Here is a 25,762-nt window from a genome sequence, read left to right on the forward strand (position 1 = left end):
TAAAAAAAAAAAAAAAAAAAAATGTACACCCAGGCTCTTTGGGGATGATAGCCATATACTAAAACTGCAATACTATGATGGCTGCACTACTCTATTAATATACAAAAAAATTATTGCATTTTATGCTATGTCAATTATACCTCAATAAATCTGTTTAAAAAAACAAACAAACAAACCAAAGGAGGTGAGAGTGAGTGGGGTCAAATAAATGCTACAGAGAGACTAAACAGGATGAAGACTGAATATACACCATTTCATGTGTCAACCAGCAGGTATCTTATAAGAACACTCGTTTTTTTTTCCTGAGTTAGAGTCTCACTCTGTTACCCAGGCTGGAGCGCATTGGCACGCTGCTCACGGCCACCACAGCCTCAACCTGCTGGACTCAGGGGATCCTTCCACTTCAGCCTTCCAAGTAGCTGGAACCACATGCATAAGCCACCACGCCCGGCTAATTTTTTTATTTATTGTAGAGACGATGTCTCACCAAGGTACCCAGGCTGGTCTTGAATCCCTGAGCTCACCTCCCAAAGTTCTGGGATTACAGGCATGAGCCACTGCACCTGGCTTATGAGAACACTTTCAATGGAATGAAGAGTTGGTGAATGGTGGTATTGAAAAGGGAATACAGAGAACTGTAGCAGGCTGAGGACTGGAGAGGACGAGCAAGTAGAGAAAAAGAATGTCTACTTTCCATTCTAAGAGTCCACATGTGATGGGAAGGAAAATGGTGTAATGGTAGCCTTACTGAAGACAAGGCTATTTGGACATTATCTGTGGAACAAGGGGAAAGAAGCGGTAGGAAAGGCGATTTAAAAAATAGAGGATGACTGTTAGAGCCAGATATGGAAGGATGTAGAAGTATAGAGAGGCAGTGATTACAGGTTAGTGTTGGACAGGAAGAAGAGTTTCAGTTTATCGGAGCTCATGGAGGATAGGTGACTATGTTGGTTAGTTTGGAAGTAAAAGGAGGTCAAGGTCGTTAGGCTGAATGGTCTCATTTTGTTTTCAGTAACATGTGAGGTAAGATGAGAGTCAAGCCCAGAAACTGGGGTAAGATGCTTGAGAATAGCCACAGAATGAAAGCCAACTAGGGAGCATATGGGGACCCCAGCTGAGGCAGAGACCCATACATTTGTACTGGTGCTAATCAGCACAGGTGTATGGTTTCCTGCAGGAGCATCTGGAAGCTTGGAAAGAAAAGCTAAGCAAACAGCGTTGGTTTGATCTTGTATTGGGAGTTGACAGGGCTAGTCAGGGTGGAAGACAGGGCTGAGGGGATGGAGAGTGGAATGAAAATGAGTAGCCAAGCTGGTGAGGAAGAAAGGAAAGTCAGAAGGGAAGGGAAATCATAGACTGGGAGCATTGACAGGATTGGAAGAATGGAAGGCTCTGCCAGGTAGAACAATAGACATATTGAGAGCAGGGAGCTAAAATGTTCTTTCAATTAAAGTTGTTTGCAAAGGTAATGCTCCAGCCCTAGATAGGCTACTGGTCCCGAGGACCACAGCAGGTCATGGAATTGAATGCTTCAGTCGAAACCAAGAAAGTACACTTTTGGCCATGAAGATGCAGAAGGCAGGCCTTTGTAGCTTCTCTATCATTTCGAGTTTTATATAAAAATATTCCCTAACAGGATGATCCCATCAGTTGTAATACCTCTGCTGAACCAGCAGAGCTCAGGGCCAAGAATTAAAAAGAAGTCAGAAATAACAAAGGATCAAGTAAAGATGTGTAAAAGGATGCAGCGGTTACCTGAGATATCCAGGGATTGGGCAGGGGCTTCCCTCCAGAGCGGTGAGAACTGAAAATATTATACAGGAGATCAGACAGGAGATATATCTATGTAGGCAGGATGGTGGTGGTATGAGGTAAGGGTGAGGGTGTGGGAGGGCAGAGGTAAGAAAATGGAAATTGAGTACACTACTTATCTTGGGTTGGCTTTCTCCAAGTGTACCTTGCTGGCTCTTCCTCCCACTAAAGGAATATCCATCTCCCTGAACAAGAGAGTGATCTGCAATGTCATGGGGATGCACTGAAACCATGGTTAAATAAGGTGGAACCCTAACACATTTCTATTACTGACACCAGCTTCCAGAAATAGTGACCTTTGAGAGGTTGAATCCTAGCGTACTGGAGGAAATATTAGAGATTATCTAGTGTAATCTGGCAAAAATAAGGCCTCAGAAGCAGCTCTGAGAGGCAATTTGTTAAAATAATCACACAAGACAGATCAGAGACAGAGCCCAGTGGCCTGTATGTGCCAATTCTGTATATTTTAAATTTAACTATATTAATTGCTTAGTTATTCAAACAGATTCATGATTTAGAAGCTGACTGTTTCAAAATGATTTTGTCCTGTGTTTAGGATAATGTAAACACTTACAGTACATAATAAAAGTGACTCAATACAACCACTTTGTTTATTTGTGCAGACATATTTGTATTATTGTTCAGCAAAACAACTTACTCTTTGAGCCTTTGCATAGTTCCCTGAAAAATAAAGGGCAATAAGTGAGGCCATGCACTGGGGTAGAGGATATGGAACTGCCCACCAGGGCAGAGCTTATGTCCCCACAGAAAGCAGGGAGATGGGCAGCGGCCACTTCACTGAAGAAGGTCAGCACATAGTATCATACCTCCTCTGATGACTTTAGAAATGCCACATAAGCTTGCAAGACTTGTGACCTGGAGTTGATGCCCTGGCCAAGTATGTTTAATTCTTCCTCTAGCCATTTAACTTTAGAAGAAAGTGATGCCACTTCATCAGGTTCAAATTCATTTTTCTCCATGATGATTTTTGCAGCTGCTTCTAATTCATGTGATGTCTCCTATAAAAGCAAAGCACAGGAGGTCAGATGCTGACAGGGAATCATGAACATTCACATCTCATTACCTTCTGCACATCTATCTATTAGGATTATTAATTGAATTTGTACCAAGAATCTCCTCAATAAAAAAAAAAAGACACAACTTTCAAAATTCTAAAAAGAAAAAAAAGGCACGTGAAAATGAAAACCATCTCAAATTATTTTTTGGCTCTACAAGCTACATTTCTTATTTAAAGGATTCTATTTTCTGTGTCACAAATAGAAGAGAGGATGTTTGGTATGAAAAATGACAGAAATGTTTTAAATAATTTAAATTAATTATACATAAGACTGCCTTATGAAATTTAACAATAGCTTTAGCAAATTCTTAAACTAATTTGTTATATCAGAGATGGCAAATTTACAAAGTTTGTTCACACGTTTCTAATTTATGAAAAGATAACATATCAATAATGCAGTCTTATTTAAATCTTGATCTAGAAGGGTTTTTAAACATGCGCAGGGAAAATGTTACATATCAGACCTAAATAACCTAAAAAATCAGTGAATTTGATTAGCTTAGAGATGCTCTCCTATGTTTTCTTCTATGTGCAGTTTCTGTCATGTGAACCCTAGTCATTGATTAAATGAATGCATAGGTATTGCAGACCTGACATGTATTATTGTGATAGAAAAAACCAAGGAAAAATCTCACGTGAAACTAACCGAGAAATCACGCAAAATGACAGAAAAAAACCCTTTACAGCAAGCAGGGCTGCGTCCCTGCTTGTGATTAATATGCTTCCCAAGAACTTCGTTAAATGAAGGTAATTTTAATTTACAAGCTCTGCTTCCTGAAAGCACTCTAGGAAGGAGAGGAGCAGGGAATCTCTTTCCATGCAATCTCTTCCCCATTTTTAAAATTGTTAAAATGAAAAAATAAAACTGAGTTCAGAAACAAGTTTTAAGCATTCTGAATCCAGAAGAAAAAACAAACACCCCCAGTTATCACAAAATGGGTGTGCCTGTGAGTTTCCTGTGGGGGTGTGGTCTGTGAAGGAGGCTCTTCTGCTGAGAACTGGGGTCACAGGGTTCTTCCTGCGACCTGCAAAGGGTGCTTCACTCACCTCCCTCCTACAGCTTGCTGGGGCTAGTTTGGACTTCAAGGCAGGGATGGAGAGGCAAGTGGAAATCTGTGAACCCAAGTTCAATGTGAGAGGTGTAGGAGAGAGCGGGAGAAGGGGGGGGGGGTGGGGGTAGGGATGGGGCCCTTTCTGTCTCTAAACATTGGGTGTGAAACAATTGTGTTTTTATTTGCCTGCTCAGTATCTTGCAATAATGCACATTGCTTCTGGTAAGTTTTTTGTTTGTAATTTGCTCTAACAGAAAATCACAAAAATTCTTAGAGAAGTACTGTCCCTAACTCCTCTATCACCCCAAAAAGGAGTAGCTTTTTGAGAAAGTGCCCAGGCAAAAAAAAAAAAAAAAGGAATCAAATGTCTGTCTAATACCAGACTGAATGCTGAATTTCAGTTGAGCTCAAATGCCCTAATAAATGAACATATATAAATATAAGTAATTTAGACACACATAATAGTATGAGTTTTTAAGTCGCTATTTGCTACATACTTGTAATCCAGAATTGCAACCCTCAAGGGAGCTAGGATTAAGTTTTATAGCTATCACATATTTTAAAAATCATATTTATAAAATAATAGCCATAACAATAATTCTTATTTTATTTACCTTAGCTTGGATGTCTAGCTCAAGATATTTATTCAAAATCTTCTCTGATTCAGAAAGACTGGAACCAATATCCATTGCATTAGAAAGTACTGGACTTATTTTCTGAATTGACATTTCTACCTTTAAGAATAAAGAATATATTGAAGTCTTAGTAACATATTTTTGCATATATGCATGTGTATGTGCAAGGAAGATAAGTATTACTCTATATATTCTCATTATACTTTAAACATATTGGTTTTAAACTAAAATAGTTAAAATATTTCAGAACCTCATATTTTGTTAATGCTACTCTTCATCGGAGGTAATATTAGTGACCCACCAACAGAGGGTGTATATTTAAAGATATTTCTTTTATTAACAGCAATGGGATATAAGCAAACACTCACATCCTCTAAGAACTCATCATCTATATTACCTTCAAAGGATAGTGCACTTGCTAACATTCCAAAAGAGATGGATTTTTCTGTAAGTTGAATGGGACCCAATTTACAGGCACATTTTGAAGAAGAGGTCCATAGCATGAGCATTAGATCACCCTATTGGTTGCCATTTTTAAGGCTGAGGGAAACACTAAACCCAGTACATATAATAATGAAACAAAAGGACATACTTAGATCATTTAATTGATGGATTTGAAGAACTATGATTTAATCTTCAGTAGAGTGAATCAATAAATAAAGTGATTCTTGAAGTGTTCTAATTAATTCAGTTACATCCTTTATCTCCTTACTCTAGCTAGAGTCCATACTACCCAGAGTCAGATTGGCTCTGAATTGGCAATAAGACAAGTAGCAACAGCTATCTGAGTTCCCACTGTTTTCTACCACCACCAAATTAGCTTGAGTCTCAAGCTCTGAAGAAATCAATATCACAGCTGCCACCGCATTTGGAATCTCTCTGGACCCAAGTATCAGAACAAATCTCAAATTCCCAAGTTTCTGGATCCATTACAAGTGGAGAGAAAGGCCCAAGGTGACAGACCACCTGGGGCAGGGATGGTTGATGAACAATGGTGAATTACGTACAACTCTGCTGTGTTCAATTGCAGGACCTCATGTGGAACATAAGAAAAACCTGACGAGACAGGCGCCTATCCTACCACCATGCCCACATACTGCAGTTGTTATACCATCTATTATCACCGAATTAGAAGTTTAAGTTTATTTTATGAAACTACCTTCCTTAGGTAGCCCTCCACTGAGGCTGTTAATTGTTGCTTCTTAAGAGCAAATTCCTTGTGTGCAGAACACTGTTCAGTCAGATGATCCACTCGTCTCCTAATGCACCCCATCATCTCCTGGATACCCGTCACCTGAGAGCTGAACAGAACAAGGCAGCTGTTAGTTCATTCTACCCTGATAAGGAAGCCCCAGGAACGAGGAACTGGAAAACAGATCTGCTTTCATGCTAGATAGAGCTGGTAAAAGTCATCAGCTTTAGGATAACAGAAATTAAGTAGCTATCATCCTGGTATAGCAGAGAGCAAAACCAAATTATGTGCCTTTGTTTTAAGACAGTCAGTCCTGAGGGAAAAGATGAGTTATGGGTTTTTGCAACAAGGTCTCATATTCTTTTCTAGAGGTTTGCTTTTTACTATTTCTCTAAGATATTTTGAAAACCTTATGGCAAAGGCACAGTATGTCTGCCAAGAGTTTTCCTGAGGTAAAACTTCATTTATCTAAAAGCTTCATTTATCTAAAGATGCTCTTTGAATAGAAATGTGGATCAGCCAATTAACAAAGCATTTACTAATCCAATAGGGTAAAATATTTGTATAACACTAAAGTCCTTGTTCTCGAAGATTATGAATGCTCAAGACTATTCATTAGAGGAATGCCAAGTTATCATCGACAATTAGGCATCAAATATACTTGTTCATAAAAAAAGAAGCCAAGCCTCACTTTATCATTTTTCACCTGTGCCAGCCTCATGAGAAAAAGAAGCATGATATTTGATCTTATACAATGAAAATGCCTTTTAAGTAATGAATGAACTTTGAGTCGGACCCCAGTTGCTCTAGTTTTAAAGATATCTGAACAAGTTTTCCAACACTCTTGATGGAATGAGCACTTTTTAATTTTCCAACCTATCCCTAAGACAGAGCCTATCCTACTACTTAAGAAGTTGACGTCTTTCATTTCCCCTCAGTCATTTCCTTCACGTACTGTACTCATAAAGATTAACATGGATAACTCTTAAATTTAATTACCGAGTCAAAAAAGGAGCTTGGAACAAGGCTCAGATTTCAGTAATTTTACCTCAAATAATTAATTTATGACTCTGTAAAAATGAATTTAATTAGTAATGAAATGAGGGCAAGATCCCAAACGACAGAGGTAAAGTAACCTCACTGGAATGACAGTGAAGCTTCCCAAGAGGCGAGAAACACTCAGGTGTGGCCTGTGGTTACCACAGGAATCCCGGATAAGTTTAATTGGGAGAAAGTATGAAACCACTCTGAGAAATCTTATTCCTGGCACATAATGTTTCACAGGCATTACATTTAAAACAATTAGTTTTGCATTTTAACACTCAGAGATGGTGAAGAGTATAATCAAGACATGAGATTTTTCTCTTTGTCATCAAGAAGTAATTCTTGGCTCTTGAGCCACTCTCCTGCTCAAGCCCGCTCCTAATTCTCTGGAGTATACTGTTCCTCCTGCTTAATAAATCTCTCTCTCTACTTAAAAAAAAAATAGAAAAGAACTAATTCTTAATGATACTTAAATACACAAATTCAGTAAAAAGCAGTGTATTGGTAATATTAAGCGTATTTTGACTAGGTTTTAGACTTTGAGATATTCTATGATTAAAAGACACTTAAAAATCCAGTAGTCCTATATACTACAGGTTCCAAGTTTTCTGCAGAAGGAACTGTGGAATGAGAGAGAAAAACAACAAGGGACAATATGGGGGAAAGGTACAGAGAACAAAGATTGTAAAAGGAAATGGGCAAATGTGTAGAAAAGAAATACAGCTGAAATGGCAGAAAATGCCATTTCCAAAATAAAAGTCATTTGGAAATGATTAACAAAATTCAGAAAGAAAGTAGAATTTGATAAAGAACTGTATCAATCAAGATGAAAGACACTCACTCTCACCTCTCAGTTGCCTTACGTGGATCCCCCAGAACACCCTCAGCATCCATTGCAATCAGGGACTATTTTGCCAGCCAAACTTAGAATAACATTCTCCCTGACCTCAAGAAAGTGTAACTGGGAAGGAACTATGAATTCTGAGTAGGCCACTCCCTGGGGGAAGCCAGTCTTTGATAACCAACTGCAGTCATGCCTCTTGGTTTTTGTTCACATTACTCTTTTTATTCCTCGATCTTCTCCAAAGAGCATGGCTGCCAGTGAGCCTCTTGGGCTTTTCTATAAGTCCTAGCCATGGTGTTTCAGACCAGAGCTCAGACCTCTTGCTCCCCACTCCCTCCCAAATTTCCCACTTGAATTCCATTTTGTCTTAAGTATGGTGCTCCAATTCAACAATTACATCGAAGCCAGTCTCTTCTTTGGATCTTCAAATCTAGTGTGCTCTTCCTCTCCTAAAATTTTGTCACTCAATTGTATAATTCTATGGAAAATATGGAATATGGATTCACACTTCTTATAGCTTTGCATATAATCTTCATAATAGCTACTATTTAATACATTCCTGCAAAAAACATGGCACTTTGTTAAGCATATTACATGCCTTATTTCATAGAAATTTTAAAATAACTTTATGAGGTAACAAGATATAAGTCACTTCAATCTTTAGCCGATAAAACTGAGGCTCAGAGGTGACATATCTTGCCCTAGAGACACATAACTAGTAAGTATCAAAGACCTGATTTAAAGTCAGATCTTTTTGATACCCTACATATATACTTATTATGTTTCAATAATTTTATTAAAATAATGATTATTTTTAAATCTTAACTTCAGAAAATTTAAGGAAATACATTGATTTAGTTTCTATCATAAAATACTGCAACTACAACTAGTAAAAACAATTATTGAGCTCTTACTGTGATAAGGCACCATTATAATGTTTTAAGTACTCTCTCTTCAAATTCTCATAACAACCCTATAGCTGGGTTTAATTGTCATGCCCATTTTGCAGATGAGCAGACTGAGAAACTCGCACAGTTTTGAAATGGCAGAACCAGGATTTGAACCTGTTCCTCTAACCTCAGAGTCTACATTTTTACCACCTCAAAGTCCCTTTTCTGTGTCTGTGACACATGACATGGGGTAGGAGGTATTTTTTCCTCTAAGATTTCACTTTTCCCTTAGCTGTATTGTTGGCTGTCACAGAAACAGGTTGGCTTGGCGGATTTGCTCTTGAAATTGTCTGGCTGACTGGCTTCTCTATGTAATGTCTGCTGTAGTTTGAAAAGTGGCCACTAGAGGGACATGATAACTTGTTCAAACGACCTCTCTTAAGGTTCCCTCCAACATAGGAAGCAGAAAATGGGGACACAAAACCAAATCAAACATTCCCTCCATAAAAAATATTTCTTTTTAGCAACTTAAGACTTTAATTTAGATGAATTACAACCAAACCAAATACCAAATAGTATCTGTGTGTGTGTCTGCCTGTGTTTGTTTTCACTGACTTAGGAGATTCAGTTTCATTTTGTGATGATTTATGCCTTATGATGTACATCTACTGCCTTGTAATTAAGGGGAGTGGATGGTGTCCTATTGGTTTTTATCCCCTTTTCAGCCCTGAACACATAACCTTATAAGTAATAGGAGATTAATACACATTTTAAATTAAACTGAATACTTTCTGATCAACATTTAGGGGAAGAGACTACATAGAGTTAAAAATTGATAAGAATATATGCACAGTAACCGTGTTTAAAATGTCATAGAAAAAGTACCTGGTAGTTTTTAATTGATGATAACTTTGCACTTTTGGCCGGTTTTAGACTATCCAAAGACTGTCAAATTTCCTCTTTGGTGTGCATTAGCATTTATAGTTAGTTAAACCAAGTTTCTCATGTGGTTTGGTTCCACTGATACTTTCTTACTCTATTTAAAGACTGAATTGCCTTGTCTTGTTGTCCATCACGGCCTGTCCAGCATGTGCTCTACTTTTACTTGCAACGCAGGCCCCTTCCATGGCTAGAGAAGTTCCCAACTGTCCTGGTTATCCTAGCTGGTTCCTAGATCCCTCTTCATGTCCTCAACTAGATCATTTCTGTCTGATTGGGCAGTAACCAATTCCATTTCCCCGATTCTCAATTACAATACAGCCATCACACTTCTAGTCCCAGAGATACTTCCATCCTTCTTGATTCCTTCTTAGTGAAACCCTAATCTGCAGGTTACTGACAGCTCAGATTCCATCATTGTCAGTTAAGATTTTATTCGATGACTCCAGACTTTTGAACATTCTAAAGTACGTATAGGCTATGCGCAATGGCTCATGCCTGTAATCTACTTTAGGAGGTCAAGGTGAGAGGATTGCTTGAGCCCAGGAATTTGCAATCAGCCTGGGCAACATAAGAGAGATTTTGTCTCTACAAAAATATTGTAAAAATTAGCTGGGTGTGGTGGCACATGTTTGTAGTCTCAGCTGCTACTCGCGGGCTGAGGTGAAAGGATTGCCTGAGCCCAGAGGGTCAAGGCTGCAGTGAGCCATGATCATACCATTGCACTCCAGCCTGGGCAACAGAGTGAGATTCCAACACAACAAAATAAATAAATAAAAATAAAACATGTATAGCATAGCATGCATGTTGACAATTTCCTCAGCACCTGAACTGAGCAGCAAGTGCTTTGATCAAAGGAAAGGTACAACCCTACTCTTTGCCAGTAATTCTTATAAAACTGAAAATAAATCAGTGGAGTTTCATCAGGCACCCAGGATTGAGTCTTATTACTTCACAGTCACATTAAATTAATGATCGGACCAGAACTGTGGTGGGTAACAGAAACTTGGTTGAACCAAAATGTGGCACCCTGACATTTTGTTCTGATTCTGAAGCAACCCTGCTCACGTACAACCTGGTTGGGTAAGAAAGGGGCTAACAGTGGGCTAGATTTCTAGCTCTAAAATTCAGTGGCTCTACAATTTGCATTGGAAATACAGATTGACTCTGGGCTTTGTCTGTAAGAATGGATTAGATGGTGCCTGTCTGTTGTGTGAGCATGTGGTGTACATCAGATTATTCCTGATGTTGACTTTGACTTTTCCAAGGATCACAGATACTCAGAAACAACAGATTGTGAAGGTTTCTTTAGGCATTTATTAGAAATGCCACAATGGGAACATTTTCTCCCTTATTTACTGAGCCAATAGAGGGGAGGGAAGAAAAATGATTGCTTCTTTTTTTAATCCTCAAAGAGCAAAGATGTATTGACTTCTGGTTCAAGAATCCGCTGTTCTGCTGACTGTATGGAAGCAGTTGCTCTATCCACATTTGTTGCAAATCAGGTGGGGGAGGGGATCAAATCCCAATGATAATGTGTTCTAATGATCTTTTCAGAAAAATGGTAAGTTGCTTTCAAACCTTTCGTAAGTTACTAGTGGCAGCCCATCTGGATTGGGAGTTGAACCAGATGGTTAGCACTTGACAGCTTACTCTATTTCATCGGAAGGGATCAGCTGACCATATTTTTTGTTTTTGTCCATGGACAAATTATACTTTGAAGATGAAAAAAAAATCTTTATCTTTAGCTTGCGGCTGCTTTCAACAGGAACCCGAAGAATGTCTTTTCATGTTCTTGGCTGTCTTTATTTTGGAGGAAATAACTGTTACTCTGTAGTTTTCATCCCTGCCTTGAAAAAGTACCATTTGTAGTGAAGAAGTGAAATGCTTACATTTTTATAATAAATGTTATATACTTTGAGAATCTCTCCACACCAAACAAATATTACACACACACACACACACACACACACACACACACACACACACACACACACACACCTTTTATATGCATAACAATGTAGAAACAGAAAACAGGAAGTGGGGCTGAAGCTATAAGACTCTGGTCCAGACACATGTAGAGAGGCCAGAAGTTCCATTCCTCTGAGGCCATAGAGACCGACGTGTGTGTCCTCTGTGAAGGACACCATAACTGAGATTCTACTTGAAATCGGTAATCTGGATAGGATTTTCTCCCCTCATACAAGGAGGCTGAACAATGTTACAGACAACTGCTACAGGAGGCCATGGAATCAGACATGGCAGCGCCATCAGAAACCACACTAAGCCTTCTTCTGGTTTCCTGATTGCATCTGATAGCCACAATATCTCCATGGAACTTTGTGTGACCCTGAGCAAACAACACAAGACCAATAATGGACTGAACACACTATGAGTCCAGATGGAAGTCTCTACAAAGCTGTTAAGTGGGAAAGAATAAGGGAAGAGAAATAAGCAAGCAAAAGAAAGCCAAAGAAAAAAAAATCTCTCCTGCTCCAAATGAGAGGACAATCCAAAATTTCAAATCATGTGAGGAAAAGAATCCTAAAACAACTCAAGAATCAAGAGAACTATGTGCTCCAGTTGAAATGAAAGTAAGTAGAACAACCTGAAAATGACTTTAAAATAAATACATCTGAGATTATCAGAGAGATAAAGAAAAAGTCATCACCCATAGTAAAAGAACGAGAAACTCCGAGGCCAGGTGTGGTGGCTCACACCTGTAATTCCAGCACTTTTGGAGGCTGAGGTGAGAAGACTGCTTGAGCTCAGGAGTTCAAGACCAGCCTAGGCAACATAGCAAGATCTCACCTCGAAAAAAAAAGCCATGTGTGGCAGCACACGCCTGTAGTCCCAGCTATTTGGGAGGCTGAGGCAGGAAGATCACTTGAAACCCGGAGGTGGAGGCTATGGTGAGCTGTGATTGTGCTGTTGCACTCCAGCCTGGGTGACAAAGTGAGTGTCTGACTCGAAAAAATAAAAAATAACGAGAAACTTTGAACAAAAACAGAAATAAAGTTGGATATGAAAAAAATTAATTAGAAATCTTAGACTAAATTTTAGATCCTTACTAAAAACAATAAACTCACTAAAACTAAAAAAAAAAAAATCAATGAATGAAAACAAAGTGAAAGTTAACAAAAAAGAAAATTATCCTGAGGACTTACTGAGAATGCAACACAAAGAGCTAAAGGAATATAAAATATGAAAGACACTTAGAAAGAAAGACAGATGGCGATGCTCTAACATTCTTCTCCTAGATGGTACAGGAGAAGCAGAAAAAGGAAGAGCAGAAAAGCTATTTGCAACAATAACTGCTAAAATTTTCTCATGATTTATGACACAAGTCCTCAGATTAAAAGGGTATAGCAAGTGCTAACAGATAAATACACTCACTTGAGATTAAAGAATATAACAAGTACTTTTAAATACATTTCCTTCCAAAAAGTTTTTCTTTTTTGTAGTCCCCCTACTGCCCCCACTGCACACACACAAATATTGTGTTATAAATACAATTTGGGCTCCCCTTTTCCCCCATTTAATATTATATGGGAGGATATTCTGTCTTTAAATATTCTTCCAAAAAAACCTTTTGATATTGACTCAGAATATTCTATTATGTGCTCGCCCTTAAACTCTTTAAACATTTCTCTATTTTCTAGAAACGTTTAAGTGGTTTTCAGGTTTGCACAGTGTCAAACTGTGTCAGGCATCTTGTTCATAAATATGTCAGCCTACATCTCTCTCTTCTGTGTCCTCTTCTCCTTAAGCCCTCTAATCTGAGAGATCTCCTCTCAATCATCCAGGGCAGAGATTTCTGCCTTCTTCATCAACCTTCCTCCACAGGCTCTACAGGTCCAGATCTTCTTTCTCTGGGATCCTTACTCCTTCACTTCACATTGTCAGCAGCATAAGTGAATAACTTCAAATTACAGTGATGTAGATACTTTACAAGACCCTAATATAGCTTCTCCCGGATTTAATGGAAAGCGTGAACTTTTGGTACCTTCCATACTAAGAGTTTCAGAATGATAAAAACCTTAACGGTGTTAACAAGCCCAGATTGCAGTTATGACATTTACTCAGCCTCTAAAAAGAACAGCTTAATATAGACACAAAAATATTTGGAAAGTGGCTGGGTTAAGATTGTCATAAGAATTCGACTTTGTAATTTTCTAAATTTCACTATCTGACATTTACCGTCTAAATGCATTATCAAACTCTTTTAAAATCAGTTATTTTTAAGTTCTTAAATGTTAGATACAGTTCTCATAAAATGCAGCCATAGACAAATCTGTTAGGCAAAGGAAATTTGTTTGTTTTGTTGGAGAGTGGTTTTGGTTTTCTACTTAAAAACTGTTTAAATATTTTCACTATGATAGGGACTTTTTTAAACATCACGTCAGCCCTTTAACATTTTAATCTAGTCACCTAGTATGTAACACTAATGTAGTGAAGTACTAAGTTGAGGAAGGTAAAGCTCTCAAGGTTGTATCATGATCCAGATGAGGAGATGATACTGTCACAACTAAGGAATGACTCAGCACAGAATGAAAAGTGAAGCCATGAGATAGATGTGACAAATACAAAGGAATCCAAAGAAAATGTTAGGTGGTAGATGTTGATTCTGTTCATCTTAGCTTGTAGATGTAGACCCTTCACCCAGCCTACCGGACTTAGCAACTGTTCATGACCTGCCGGCTCTCACTCCTTCATTTGGCCTATCCTGATCTCAGAGTTTAGGATTGTTTCCTTTCTCTGAGAAGTGTCCTTCACACCCACCGCGCCCTTGGCTTCCTCATGCCTGGCGCACACTCCCTTCACGTGCAGCTCTCTGAGGGGATGCTAAAAGGTTCTGGAGATTTAGGGTCAGTTTTATATACCTTAAACAGTCCTTGAGGCCTGGCGCTGGTACCTCATAGAAGATGCTTATATGTGCATTCAATACTATTTGAAATGAACTGAAAGAAAGAAAAACTTTGCAGAAAAGGTGAGACTTGAGTTGAAACTAGAAGACAGGTGGCGTACACCTCAAGTGCACCAGAGAAAAGAATGCTTGTTCACTCAGCAGCCGGCTCCCTGCCATTGATTGCAACTGAAGGAAAGGAGTGGAAAGACAGGGCTAACAATCTAACAAAGCAATTCAGACCCACACTTAAGTACTCACTTCACCGCTAACTGCTGTATGACAGGAAATAGGGAAAGTGATTAAACGTCTCTGTGCCCCGGTTTCCTCATCTGCAAAACAGGGACAATGGTAATAGAGGTACCCATATCACAGGATGGTTCTGAGGATAAAATTCATTAATGCCTCTAAAGCACGCTCGTGTTTGCCATTATAGCTGGTGAGGTTTTGAACATCGTCTGATTCCCACCACTCTTTGGTCTTGTCTAATGCCCTTCTCCCTGCTCCCCACTCCTCAGCCATACCACCCCTCTCTTTGTTGCACCCTTGCTGTCGCTCTACCTGGTCCACCCGTCTTCTAACCATCATCAGGGCAGCCACTTCTTACAGAGTCCTTCTCTGACTATAGTGTCTAAAATAGTCCCATCCTAGCAATCACTCTAGTTCATTTCCGTTTTATATTTTTTCATGGTCTTTTTGCTGGCTAAGAGCATCTATTTATTTGATGTATTTGTTGGTTGACTATCTCACCACCAGAAAAGTGTAAACAGCAGGAGGATAGACACTTCACCTACTGCATTGGATACTTGGGAGCATCGGAGTTACAAAAGAAACTCAATATATATTTTTGGAACAGACGAATGAATGAACAGTCTGTCTAAAGTTCATTACCATCCAATATCAGCCAATGAAAGTAGCTGTAGCCAATATAAATGAAAATTATGGAAAGAGAAAGAAAAATACAGTGAACTCCTATTTTATTTCTCTGTAAAATGTGAAAATATGAAGATATACATTGAGAAGGTAGTAAATGTTGGATCAAAACAAATAATGCTTAAAGTTACACCAAAGCAAAATATTCAGGTTGAGGTTTATCAGCTTAAATCCACCATGACAACGTAGAATAAAAACTAATACAGTCTTTTATGTAAGGGTAGAAAATGAACGTTGGAGCAAGGTTATTTGTAATTCTAAGTTAATTTTAGTAACAGGAAAAGCAAATGAATACTTCCTAAGCCTGGTCTTGCTGGGGTTTTGTATGTTTTTGAGTTCTGAATTAGTGGCTTCACTGAAAGAGAGGGAAAAAAAGAGTTCTCTCATTTATGTAGAGATTATGGAAATCTCTACTGTCACACAAGGTCCTGGATCCAGCATTTTCAATCATCACAGCTTCCTGTGGGCTTAAAGTAAATGCAGGATCAGCTGGACATGGTGACTCACGCCTATAATTCCAGCACTTTGAGAGGCCAAGGCAGGAAGATTGCTTGAGCCCAAGTAAAGGCTGCAGTGAGCCGAGATTGCACCACTGCACTCCAGCCTGGGTGACAGGGAAAATCCTGCTCAAAATAAATAAATAAATAAAGACTTCTGCTTGGTAACAGGCCGCCTTTGGTCTTTGTTTAGACTTGGTGCTCAAAGATGATACTTAGAAAGAGATGTGAGGGCTGGAAGCCAGAGGCTTTCAACTTTCCTGTAAGTCTGAGTGTGACTATTGCTATGGTTTGTCCCCCACAAAGCTCATATTGAGGCTGGGTTCCCAATGTGAGGGTGACAGAGGTAGTGCCTTTAAAAGGTAACTAGGTCATTAAGATGGATTACTGATTGTCTGGCGATTGAGTTAGTTCTCTCAGGAATATAATAATTCCCACCAGAGCAGGTTGCTATAAAGTGAGGTTGCCTCTCATATTTTGGCCCTTTTCCCCACACACCTGTTTCGTCTCCTGGTTTTTTATTATTTTATGATGCAGCATGAGGTCCTTACAATAAGCTGACCAGATGTGGCCACCCAATCTTGACCCTCCCAGTCTACAGAATTGTGGGCTCATTTCCTATATAAATTGCCCAGTCTCAGATATTCTGTTCCAGTAGAAAACCGATTAAGGCAACAGTTATCACATACTTTTATAGGTAACTTGCATCAGAAATAAGTGCAAAGAATGCACTAAAATGCCTTTAAAATTAAAGTGGTCATGTGACAAATACTGTACTCCAAAAGGATAAAGACTATTTAATAGTGACTCAAAATCAACATCAGATTATAGACAGGAAATAGAAAAGACAAGGAAACACGTAAATAACCGCAATTTGTTTTGTGAAGCTGTTCAAATTTCAAATGTATTTGATTCTAGGATAGAAAAACAGTGTGAGTCTGTTTCTCATAAGGTAGTAATTACAGAACAATAATGAAAAGATCTCAGATTTACTGAGAACGCTTTATCTCAGATAAATGTGAACTTCTCATCAAATGGCTTCTGAAAATCCTACCTGCCCCAATACTACATTAAGCCTTTTATTACATTAAGATAAATGTTTATCTTCTCTCTTTCAAATATAACCTTCCCAGTTAGTAAATTTGGTATAGCTGACTCCACTGTAATCATCTGAAACAATCACGTGGTTCTTAGTATTTTGTTTTTAAAGCTGTTTATGTAGAAAGTAAAAAAGAAGTGAAGTATAGTCATGTACTGTACAACATTTTGGTCAATGATAGTGATCTCATAAGACTATAATACCAAATTTTTACTGTACCTTTTCTAGGTTTAGATATACAAATACTTACTATTGTGTTCCAGTTTCCTACAGTATTCAGTACAGCAGCATGCTTACAGGTTTGTAGCCATGGAGCCATAGGCTATACCATGTAGCCTAGGTGTGGTGCTGTCTCATCCAATTAAAAAAAGAAAACAACTCTGAAATATATATCTCCATTTTACAGAGAGGAAAATGAGTCTCAGAGAAGTTAATTTTAAAAGTCATGGCATTGTTTTGGCACTCGGAATATATGAAATTTTTAAAAACTCCTTTGACATTAAGTCTTAGAATTCTTCTCCATACTAGTTTTTCAATGTCTGGTAATAAGAATCTTTGTATTTTGTGTCCCTGTAGTGTGGCTGGCTGGCATTCTGAAGTCTTAGAAGACAGCGTGATATTCAACAATATGTACTTTGCTCTGGTGAAATTTACATTTTTACCACCATTTTAAACTTTACCCTTATTCCTGCAGTGGCTGGAATTTGAAATCTTACTCTTAAATCTTGCTTCTTTCCTGTGATGGTGACCCAGGTCATTGAGCAAATTAATTATTAGGTGAAGATGGAAAGAAGTCCCAAGCAGATTCATGGGATGGAGGTCAGGAGCCTTGTATGGCTCTAGTTTGCAACTGACATTCTAATGCATTTCGATTCCATTTTTAATGGATTTTTATTCTACATCTACCTTCTGAATCAAAAAATATTCTTGGCCAAGAAACAATTTTACTTTATCTTTAGTTCCTCTTGTAAGATGGAAATAGTATTGATTTATAAAATATTATGAAATCTCAGGGAAACCAAATACTTTGAAACTTCTGTGAAAGTTTATATATCTAAGGTGTTGACAGAAAATGTCCTGCTAATTTTTAAACATCTAGTTACGTAGGCATTAATTCAAGGTTTGAAAAAATGGTCTCTAATTCTTTTTCCTTCTGTTGAAACCGAGCTGTATCCTGAAATACAGGATTGTAGATGCCCTTTGAAAAACAACATATGTGTAAAAATTAATACTGAAAGGAGAAAAGAGGCAAGAAGAATGAAACTAAGTAAATAAATACATCAACCATTGCAAAATAGATGGCTAAAAATAGTCAATAAGACCTCAAACATAGAATGTATATAAAGTAAAAGCAGTTGTCCCCTTATATTTAAGTATTGAAAATGAAGTATTATTGATTACAGGAAACAGGAGAAAGTTTAGCAATAAAAAAGTTTTTAACCACCGTTTTTAACTCCTGCAGTTAAGCATCAAAACTGAATAAAGAACTTCAGTTTCTGGCCAAGAAGCAAAGATTACATTTCCACTTATGCTATAAACAACTCGAAGAACAGACAACTATATGAACAAACGATTTTCAGTCACTGAGCAATAGGTGGCACAGGACAGTGATTCCTTAGAGAAGGAAAACAAATGAAATGAGCCTTATGATTGCGCCAGCTTACTGCCTGGAGGTATTCTAGACCAAAGGTCAGAAAGATGGAACCCAAACAGAGCCTGGAGCTCTTGCTGAGTGGAGAAGACAGGGATTAGACTTTGGGGAAATCAAGGCACCTAGAACTCCAGAGATCTAGGGTGGGTAGCAGGGAGGAAAGGGAGCCTTTGTCTGCATAGTGATCTCCCCATGCATGAAAGGAAACTTCCCAAGGCCCAACACACCGCAAGCATAAAGTAGCCTGACAATAGAAATAACATCTGTCTGGGCTTTGAGACCCATGTGCTAAACTGAGCAGACCATTTTCCAATTATGACTGGAGACCTTACCACTGAATTCATTCATCACATGACTCAGATCAATGTGCAATATGTACCCTGAGTCCAGGGACAATAAGTGCCTCTTCACCCCACAGGATACCTTCTGAATGGCCCAAGACATTTTCACATTCTGGAAGAGTTGACCTTTAGCAGAGAGAGGAAGGAGAAGCTCCTATACCCATACTTTGGGGCCCAGACAGAGACAATGTTGAAACTCCTAAAGTCAAATGGACACCACCAATATTTGATGCATGACTTGGAGATAAGTAAAGAAATTTCTTAGTTACAGTTGTTATTGTTAGTTTTTCAAGGGGAGAATTATTTGTCTCTGTCGTGGCCTCAGCTTCTGGCTCTTTCTGGAAAACTTCAGATTTTTTTCTAGTCTTAGTTGTGCATGTAGCAACCATCACAAACCGTGTATAAATATCTCTTTTGTGATTGGGACTGTCTTTTGGAAAGAACCCTTCCCAAATCCAAACTCACCAAATCAACACTTTTAAATATATGTAAAATAGAGCAGAACAAAAGTTTTAACATAAAGTGATTTTACCAAATTCCACCTATTTCATTGTTCTTTAAATTGAATGTCTTTGAGTTTTAAGATTGTAGACACGGAGGAGACAAAATTGGGCTTAATCTATTTGCAAAATCTTTTCTGAACTTTCTCTTTCAAAATGTAATCAAAATGAAGAAATCTTCATTTCTTCCTAGTCAATATCTGTTCTACCATCTATCTGCTGTCATCTCCCCTTTGTCTTCCAAACCCTGTTCTTTCCATACTTTCCTACTGCAATCTCTTTCTGCTTCTCAGGACCTTATTCTCTCTTCATGCCCACCCAACTCGAAGCTCACTCTGATGCATACACTGAATGTACTCATAAAAATGACCCTCCTGGCCGGGCTCGGTGGCTCAGTCTGTTATCCCGCACTTTGGGTGGCCGAGGTGAGTGAATAGGCTGAGCCCGCCGGTTCGAGACCCGCCTGGGCAACTTGGTGAGACCTCATCTCTACAATAAATCAAAAAATTAGCCAGGCGTGGTAGCGTGCACCTGTAATTCCAGCTACTTGGAAGGCTGAGGCAGAAGGATCATCAGGGCCCAGCAGGTCGAGGCTGCGGTGGCCGGGAGCGTGTCACTGCACTCCAGTCTGGGTGACAGAGCGAGACTCCAACTCAAAAAAAAAAGACACTTCTAGCACACTGTTTAAGAGCATGGGCCCTTAGCTATGTTCAAATTGTCACCTTTAACTTGGGATTTTATATAGTGAGCCACCAAGGTAATAACCAGAAGAAAATTCTGGTGTTTTATTTTTTTCCAGAAAGGGGGGGAAAAGGGGGGGACAGGAGAGACTCAAGGCTCATAAACTAAAGGGAGAAAGTCACTCCATGAAGATGCTGTGGTACCAAAAGCCTTAAGAACTAAAGCTCTGCTTCATATTTTATCCACTTCCTCTCCCCTTTTCAGAAACAAGTAAAGAGAACACTTTGGCATCTTTAAGTCTTCAAACTCAGAATATGGTCTCACTTGTGAACAAGCAACATGTTCAGAATTGCTGTTGACCAAAGTTCAATGGATCCTTTAAAGCCATATCATAATGCGGCAAAACATCAGAAGCAGAAAAAAAATCATGTAACTTAATTTTTAACAGATTGTGGAAACTGTAAAAAAACTTGTTACACTGAAGAAGAAATAGACTTTACTCACCTGCAGGAGTCTACTTGGCTGATTAAGGTTTGTCCCTTTTGCAAAGCATCAGCTGTGCAGTCTTTAATTTCACTGTGTAATTTCTCATGCCTCGCTGCCAAGACAGGAAGACTTAAACCCTCTGATTTAAGGAGCTTAAGGTAAGCTTCAACTCTTCCAAGTACATCAAATGCCTGCCAAAGAAAACATACTTTCATTTTCTGCTTTTCTAGCTTAAAATCTACATCAATGTGCACACGAAACACTAGCGATTAAGCCGGGCCAGCCAATTTACTAGTGTGATCATAACAAAAACAGCAATCTTAGTCCTGGAAAACAACTGTATAGTTTTAATGCTCCATTTAAGGAAGCTGATCACAGATTAGTTCAACATAAATAAATGCTAACACTATAAAATTACCAAAATAGTTTACATTAAGAATGTATCTATACAACACAAACAGTTTTAAGTGCACTGAATTTGTACAATCTGGTTTATTTTTTGCCCATGTGGTACTGTATACAAATAATAGATGAACTATGTTTTAAAAAAATTATGCAGTCTTTTATGATCTGAATGTCTCTGTGATAGTCTTAAAAGGAAATTTCCCAATAAATTTCTCTTTGAACTTGGAACACTGTAGGAAAATATTCAAGAAATTGCCAATGTGTTTTTCTCCCTTGTTTTTTCAGATACAAGACCTTCAGCCTACTCCATCCAAGGTATCCATTTGTCTTCAGAGGAGATTAGAATTTGAATCAGTGCAAAGACCAAAGTAATATTTAGCTTCTGACATGCAAAATAGGATTATGCAGAAAAAAACATAGCCTTACAAACCAAGAGATTGTCTTGAAAGAAGATTTTTAAACTCTTTTATTTTCCTCATTTATTATCAGATCGACAACCCACCATGCAAGATTAAGCTTATAGAATTAACATAAAATAGAGAGGAGCTACCTATTGGGCCATTAACATTTAGTTGGCCTTAAGATGGAGTAGCCGGGCTTGGTGGCTTAGCCTGGAGGCTGAGGTGAGTGGATTGCCTGAGCCCGCAGGTTCGAGACCCACCTGGGCAGCGAGACGTCATCTCTACAATAAATCAAAAAATCAGCCGGGGGTGGTAGCGCATGCCTGTAATTCTGGCTACTCGGAAGGCTGAGGCGGAAGGATCGCTGGAGCCCAGCAGGTCAAGGCTGCGGTGGCCGGGAGCGGCAACTACACTCCAGTCTGGGCGACAGAGTGAGACTCCAACTTAAAAACAATAAAAAATTAAAAAATAAATAAAAATAAAAATAAAAGATGGAGGAGTACACAATATAAAGGTAATAATAGAGAACCATGGTGGTATGAGGAAAAAGAGAGAAACCAGAGTGTAGTGGTCTTTGAAGGTCTACTGATGTCTCATCTCTGAGTTCGATCATTCAGTTCAAAGACCTATAGGACAGCACTCTAGAACCTTAGACCTAGACAACAGATGAGTTAAGTAAATTGAAGAGAAGCTGAGAGTCAAGTTAGCTCTTGCCATATTGCCCTCTGGCACTACCAGGAAGAAGCTAATTTGTGGGATGTTCCTTAAGTGTCTGGAGACAAGTCCTGTTGTAGTAAGCTTGGCAGTGGTTCATAGTCAGGTAGGGGCCTGGAAGTCTAGCCTTCATAGGCTACTTAGTTGGAAGCCAGTGAGCTTGTCAGAGGCTGACTAGTGTGACAGAAAGACCCCACAGAAAACCCTAGGGGAGGACCCAAGACTGTGACCAGTGAAAACAGAAGGGCTCATGAGTCCAGTACCACTGAGACCTAAGGGAGGCCAGAGTAGCAAGGCTGAGTTGATGCTGAGACAACATAGTTCAAGCCAAATGCAGAGGCTACAGCATGGGGGTGTGCAGATACACTCATGTCCCTGGACCCGGTGACCATCTTAGGGAATAAGCTTTAGTGGCAGATTGGAAGCCGATGAAACTGGACTTTACGAAAGAAATCTTTCAAACACCATCTTGTTACTTACAAGTTAAGTCAAATGAAGAGAGGCTGAATATGTGTTCGTTCTGTTCTCCCAAATCTACTCTCTCTGTTTACTTAGAATGTTGAAAACAAAATTATTCTCATTTATTTAGCAACTGAGAGGAAGTAATAAAAATAACTATAGTTTTATGAGAACTGACTACATGTTTGCTTCTATATCATGTGTTGCACAATTACTACTTATTCAGTGAACAAATATTATCGAATGCCTGCTGAGTTCCAGGCACATTGTCCTTAACAGCCCTGGAAGGGAGGGAAAAATTATCCCCGTTGCATGACTGGGAGAGGTGAGTCACTGAGAGGTTAAGTAAATTGCACAAAGTGACACTTCTAATAAGTGGCAGATGTTGGATTTATACCCAATTTGTCTGGCCCTGAAGTCCCTGTTCTTAAACCCTGAGCTATGGTGCCATGCAGCAAAGGATTACCATGGAAGGCTTAAGAAAGAAGGGCTAGTTCCGAGAAGACTGTAATCCTGGGTGGAAAGAATGGGATTTTAAAACTTACTTTTTATAAATAAGTGTCTGCCTTTCCTTCTTATAGGCTAGAAAAGATACAGAGAAAGGCTGAGAGATTTCTTATAGTATAGGACTATAAAAGAAAGACAATTTTATTAAAGAAAGTTTGAACCTGAAGAACTCTTCCTTATCTGATTCTTTTCCTTCCCTGCAGCTGGCAATGGAGTCAAATCAACAAGATGCTGATGTGAGAAAGAAGGATGATTTGATGACTCTTGTTCTTTCCATAATTTATTGAAGCATTCCATGGAAATAACGGCTGTTCCTGGATTTTGTTTTCTATTTAAAATTTTTTATTGCTTATTTTGAATAAAGCTTAGTTTTTAGTTATCTGAGGGTTAAAGTCAATACTTAAAACAAAAATCTGACCTACTCGAAATTACTTTGAGTTCACTTAAATCACCCTTAAAGTTCGATACACATGAATTAGTGCTTATAGTAACACATATTCACATTTAGAATTGAGAACTCATAAGCCACATTAAAGGAAGAAATAAAGGCAATGTTGACACATAAATGTCAGGGTATTCTCTCCTTTCTTCCTTTAAGGTAATTCTCAAGTGTTCAGTGAGAACGGGGAAAGGATGGAAAATTCCAAAGTGCTTTTTCTTGCCTATAAGTTTAATTCCACTCTGTTCTAATATTAAGCCATTTTAACCTTAATACACTAAAGAAGAAAAATATCTTAAAGTAACTAGGCATGATGGTGGACATATCAATACTCAGAAAATACTTGCTGGCTGTTATTCTAACCCTTGATTGAACACAGCTTTAAAAAGTCACTGAGAAGGAGATGACCACCTGCTTCCTGTCATTCATCCCATGTGCGTCTTTCCTCCTGTGGCCCCATGGAACAGATGCCACTCTCATATCCTTGGACATTGGTCTCATCTTTATTGGATTCGATGCTAAAGCCACAAGGTCATTAAATGCATGTGTGATATCACTCCACCCCTTCCTGATGTTATAATAGAAGTATTATTTCCTAATAAAATAGAAACAAGTTGAAGGGCTAGATATTCACTAGAAAGAGGAAATGGTACATCAAGACAACGATAACCCATAACTGAGAATCAAAATAACCAAATTTTCTTCGAGTGATTAAGGAAAACTATGGAATGCCCTATGTAGCATAATTACTAGAACTACAGCTGTAGAAAGAAGGGAAGTGATTTTATTCCTTTTTTATCTCAACAAATCCATTTGTAGAATAAATCTAGGCAAACTGGGCTGGATGCTGCAAGAAAGCTTATTTCCTTAACCTCAATCCTAACCAAACCTTCATGGGAAAAATAATCTGTAGACACAGGAATAAATTACATATCTGGACTGAAAGAGGAAGCCTCTTTCAAGAAGATTTTCTGGCCTGTGATTGTCTGAATCATATGCAGAGCACTTTTCTCTTATTCCCATGCAGATTTTGATGAGGAATACATGTGCCAGTTGCAGAAACCATCTAAGTATCATTGCTCTTAACCTACCCCTAAAATAGAACTGAGTGCTTTTCTGTTTACCATATCCATAAGGAACCTGATATACTAGATCCAGCCTGAAAAGAATTTGTTGCACACACAGCACAGAACAGGTTATTTCTGGCAATAAGAACAGCATGACCCCCATCTAAATGCCTTTGGAATTAATGTTTCCCCTTTAGTCTTTTTTCTTCACATCCCCCCATTTCTTCAAACCTTGTAAGTGCAGGACAAATAAGACTGGATTGGGGAAAAAAATATTTAGGCACAAGGATATTATCTTATCCCTCTGGGTTCTAGTTCTTCGTGGCCATTTTATATGGTACTTCTCAGTGTTTAGGCAGATAAGGAGGAGATGAATCAGCTCTTTTTGGCCCTGTTTTAGAAAAGGCTAAAGAGTTGCTTGGTGTTTGTTATTTAAGATGCTAATAACGACCTTTCCTTGTTCCCTTGTTAAGTACAGGATCCAAGGCAGGCTGCACCAGATCAAATAGAGATGATATCAGGACATGGCACATTTTATTCTCTTTAAAATATCTGTGAGACTAATCATTCAAGCAAGAGCCATGAGTCATCCAGCACAATGCTTATATCATGCTGTTTCACAAAGGTATTTAATTAATAATCTTGTTTGCTTCTTGACTAATTAACTTTAAGAGAATCAACTTTAAACAAAAGAAAACTGAAGAACCTGGAGATTTTCCTTTCCTGAGTCTAGAGGCTGAACGATAACTTCAGTTGGAGACTTTAAAACTACCAAGGATATAAAACTCAACTCAGCTTCTAATTAGAGCACCAGATTCCACTACCTGTGGAGATTAGATTTCCCCTAAGCTCAGTTTTTATAAAGACTAGTGGCTTCGGTTTCCTTTCCTAAAATCATCTGAGACCATTCCTGGTAGCTCCCAGTCTCAGGAGCTGATTAACTCAGGTCCTGCCCATATCTGCCCAAGCTTTCAAATGCCATGAAGGCAGGGGCATGAGGGTGTTATGATTTTTCGGCCCCAAATGGTCACTGTTCCCGACTGCTGCTTGGGATCTGTTTCCACCTCACGTCAAAGGCTGTGGCTGCTGGGTCCCAGAATGTCTTCCTGGTTCCAGGGCAGATTTGTGGTCTTTTTTTTTTTTTTTTTGAGTTGGAGTCTCACTCTATCGCCCAGACTGGAGTGCAGTGG

At 38.7% G+C, this 25,762-nt stretch overlaps 1 protein-coding gene across 1 annotated transcript in view; it reads right to left on the bottom strand.

The window, feature by feature from the left end:
- CCDC141 (coiled-coil domain containing 141) overlaps positions 1–25,762 on the bottom strand; it is a 223,786-nt gene that overhangs the window by 49,221 nt on the left and 148,803 nt on the right. Inside the window, exons 8-11 of the mRNA XM_008055343.2 lie at positions 20,599–20,771; positions 5,737–5,878; positions 4,557–4,676; positions 2,640–2,831 (exon numbers count right to left, since the gene is read on the bottom strand). Of these exons, the coding sequence (XP_008053534.1) occupies positions 2,640–2,831; positions 4,557–4,676; positions 5,737–5,878; positions 20,599–20,771 (627 nt within the window). The remainder of the gene's footprint in view (positions 1–2,639; positions 2,832–4,556; positions 4,677–5,736; positions 5,879–20,598; positions 20,772–25,762) is intronic.

Source organism: Carlito syrichta, unplaced genomic scaffold, assembly GCF_000164805.1.
Source record: "Carlito syrichta isolate Samal-C Ts95f unplaced genomic scaffold, Tarsius_syrichta-2.0.1 Scaffold301826, whole genome shotgun sequence".
Classification (NCBI taxonomy): Eukaryota; Metazoa; Chordata; class Mammalia; order Primates; family Tarsiidae; genus Carlito; species Carlito syrichta.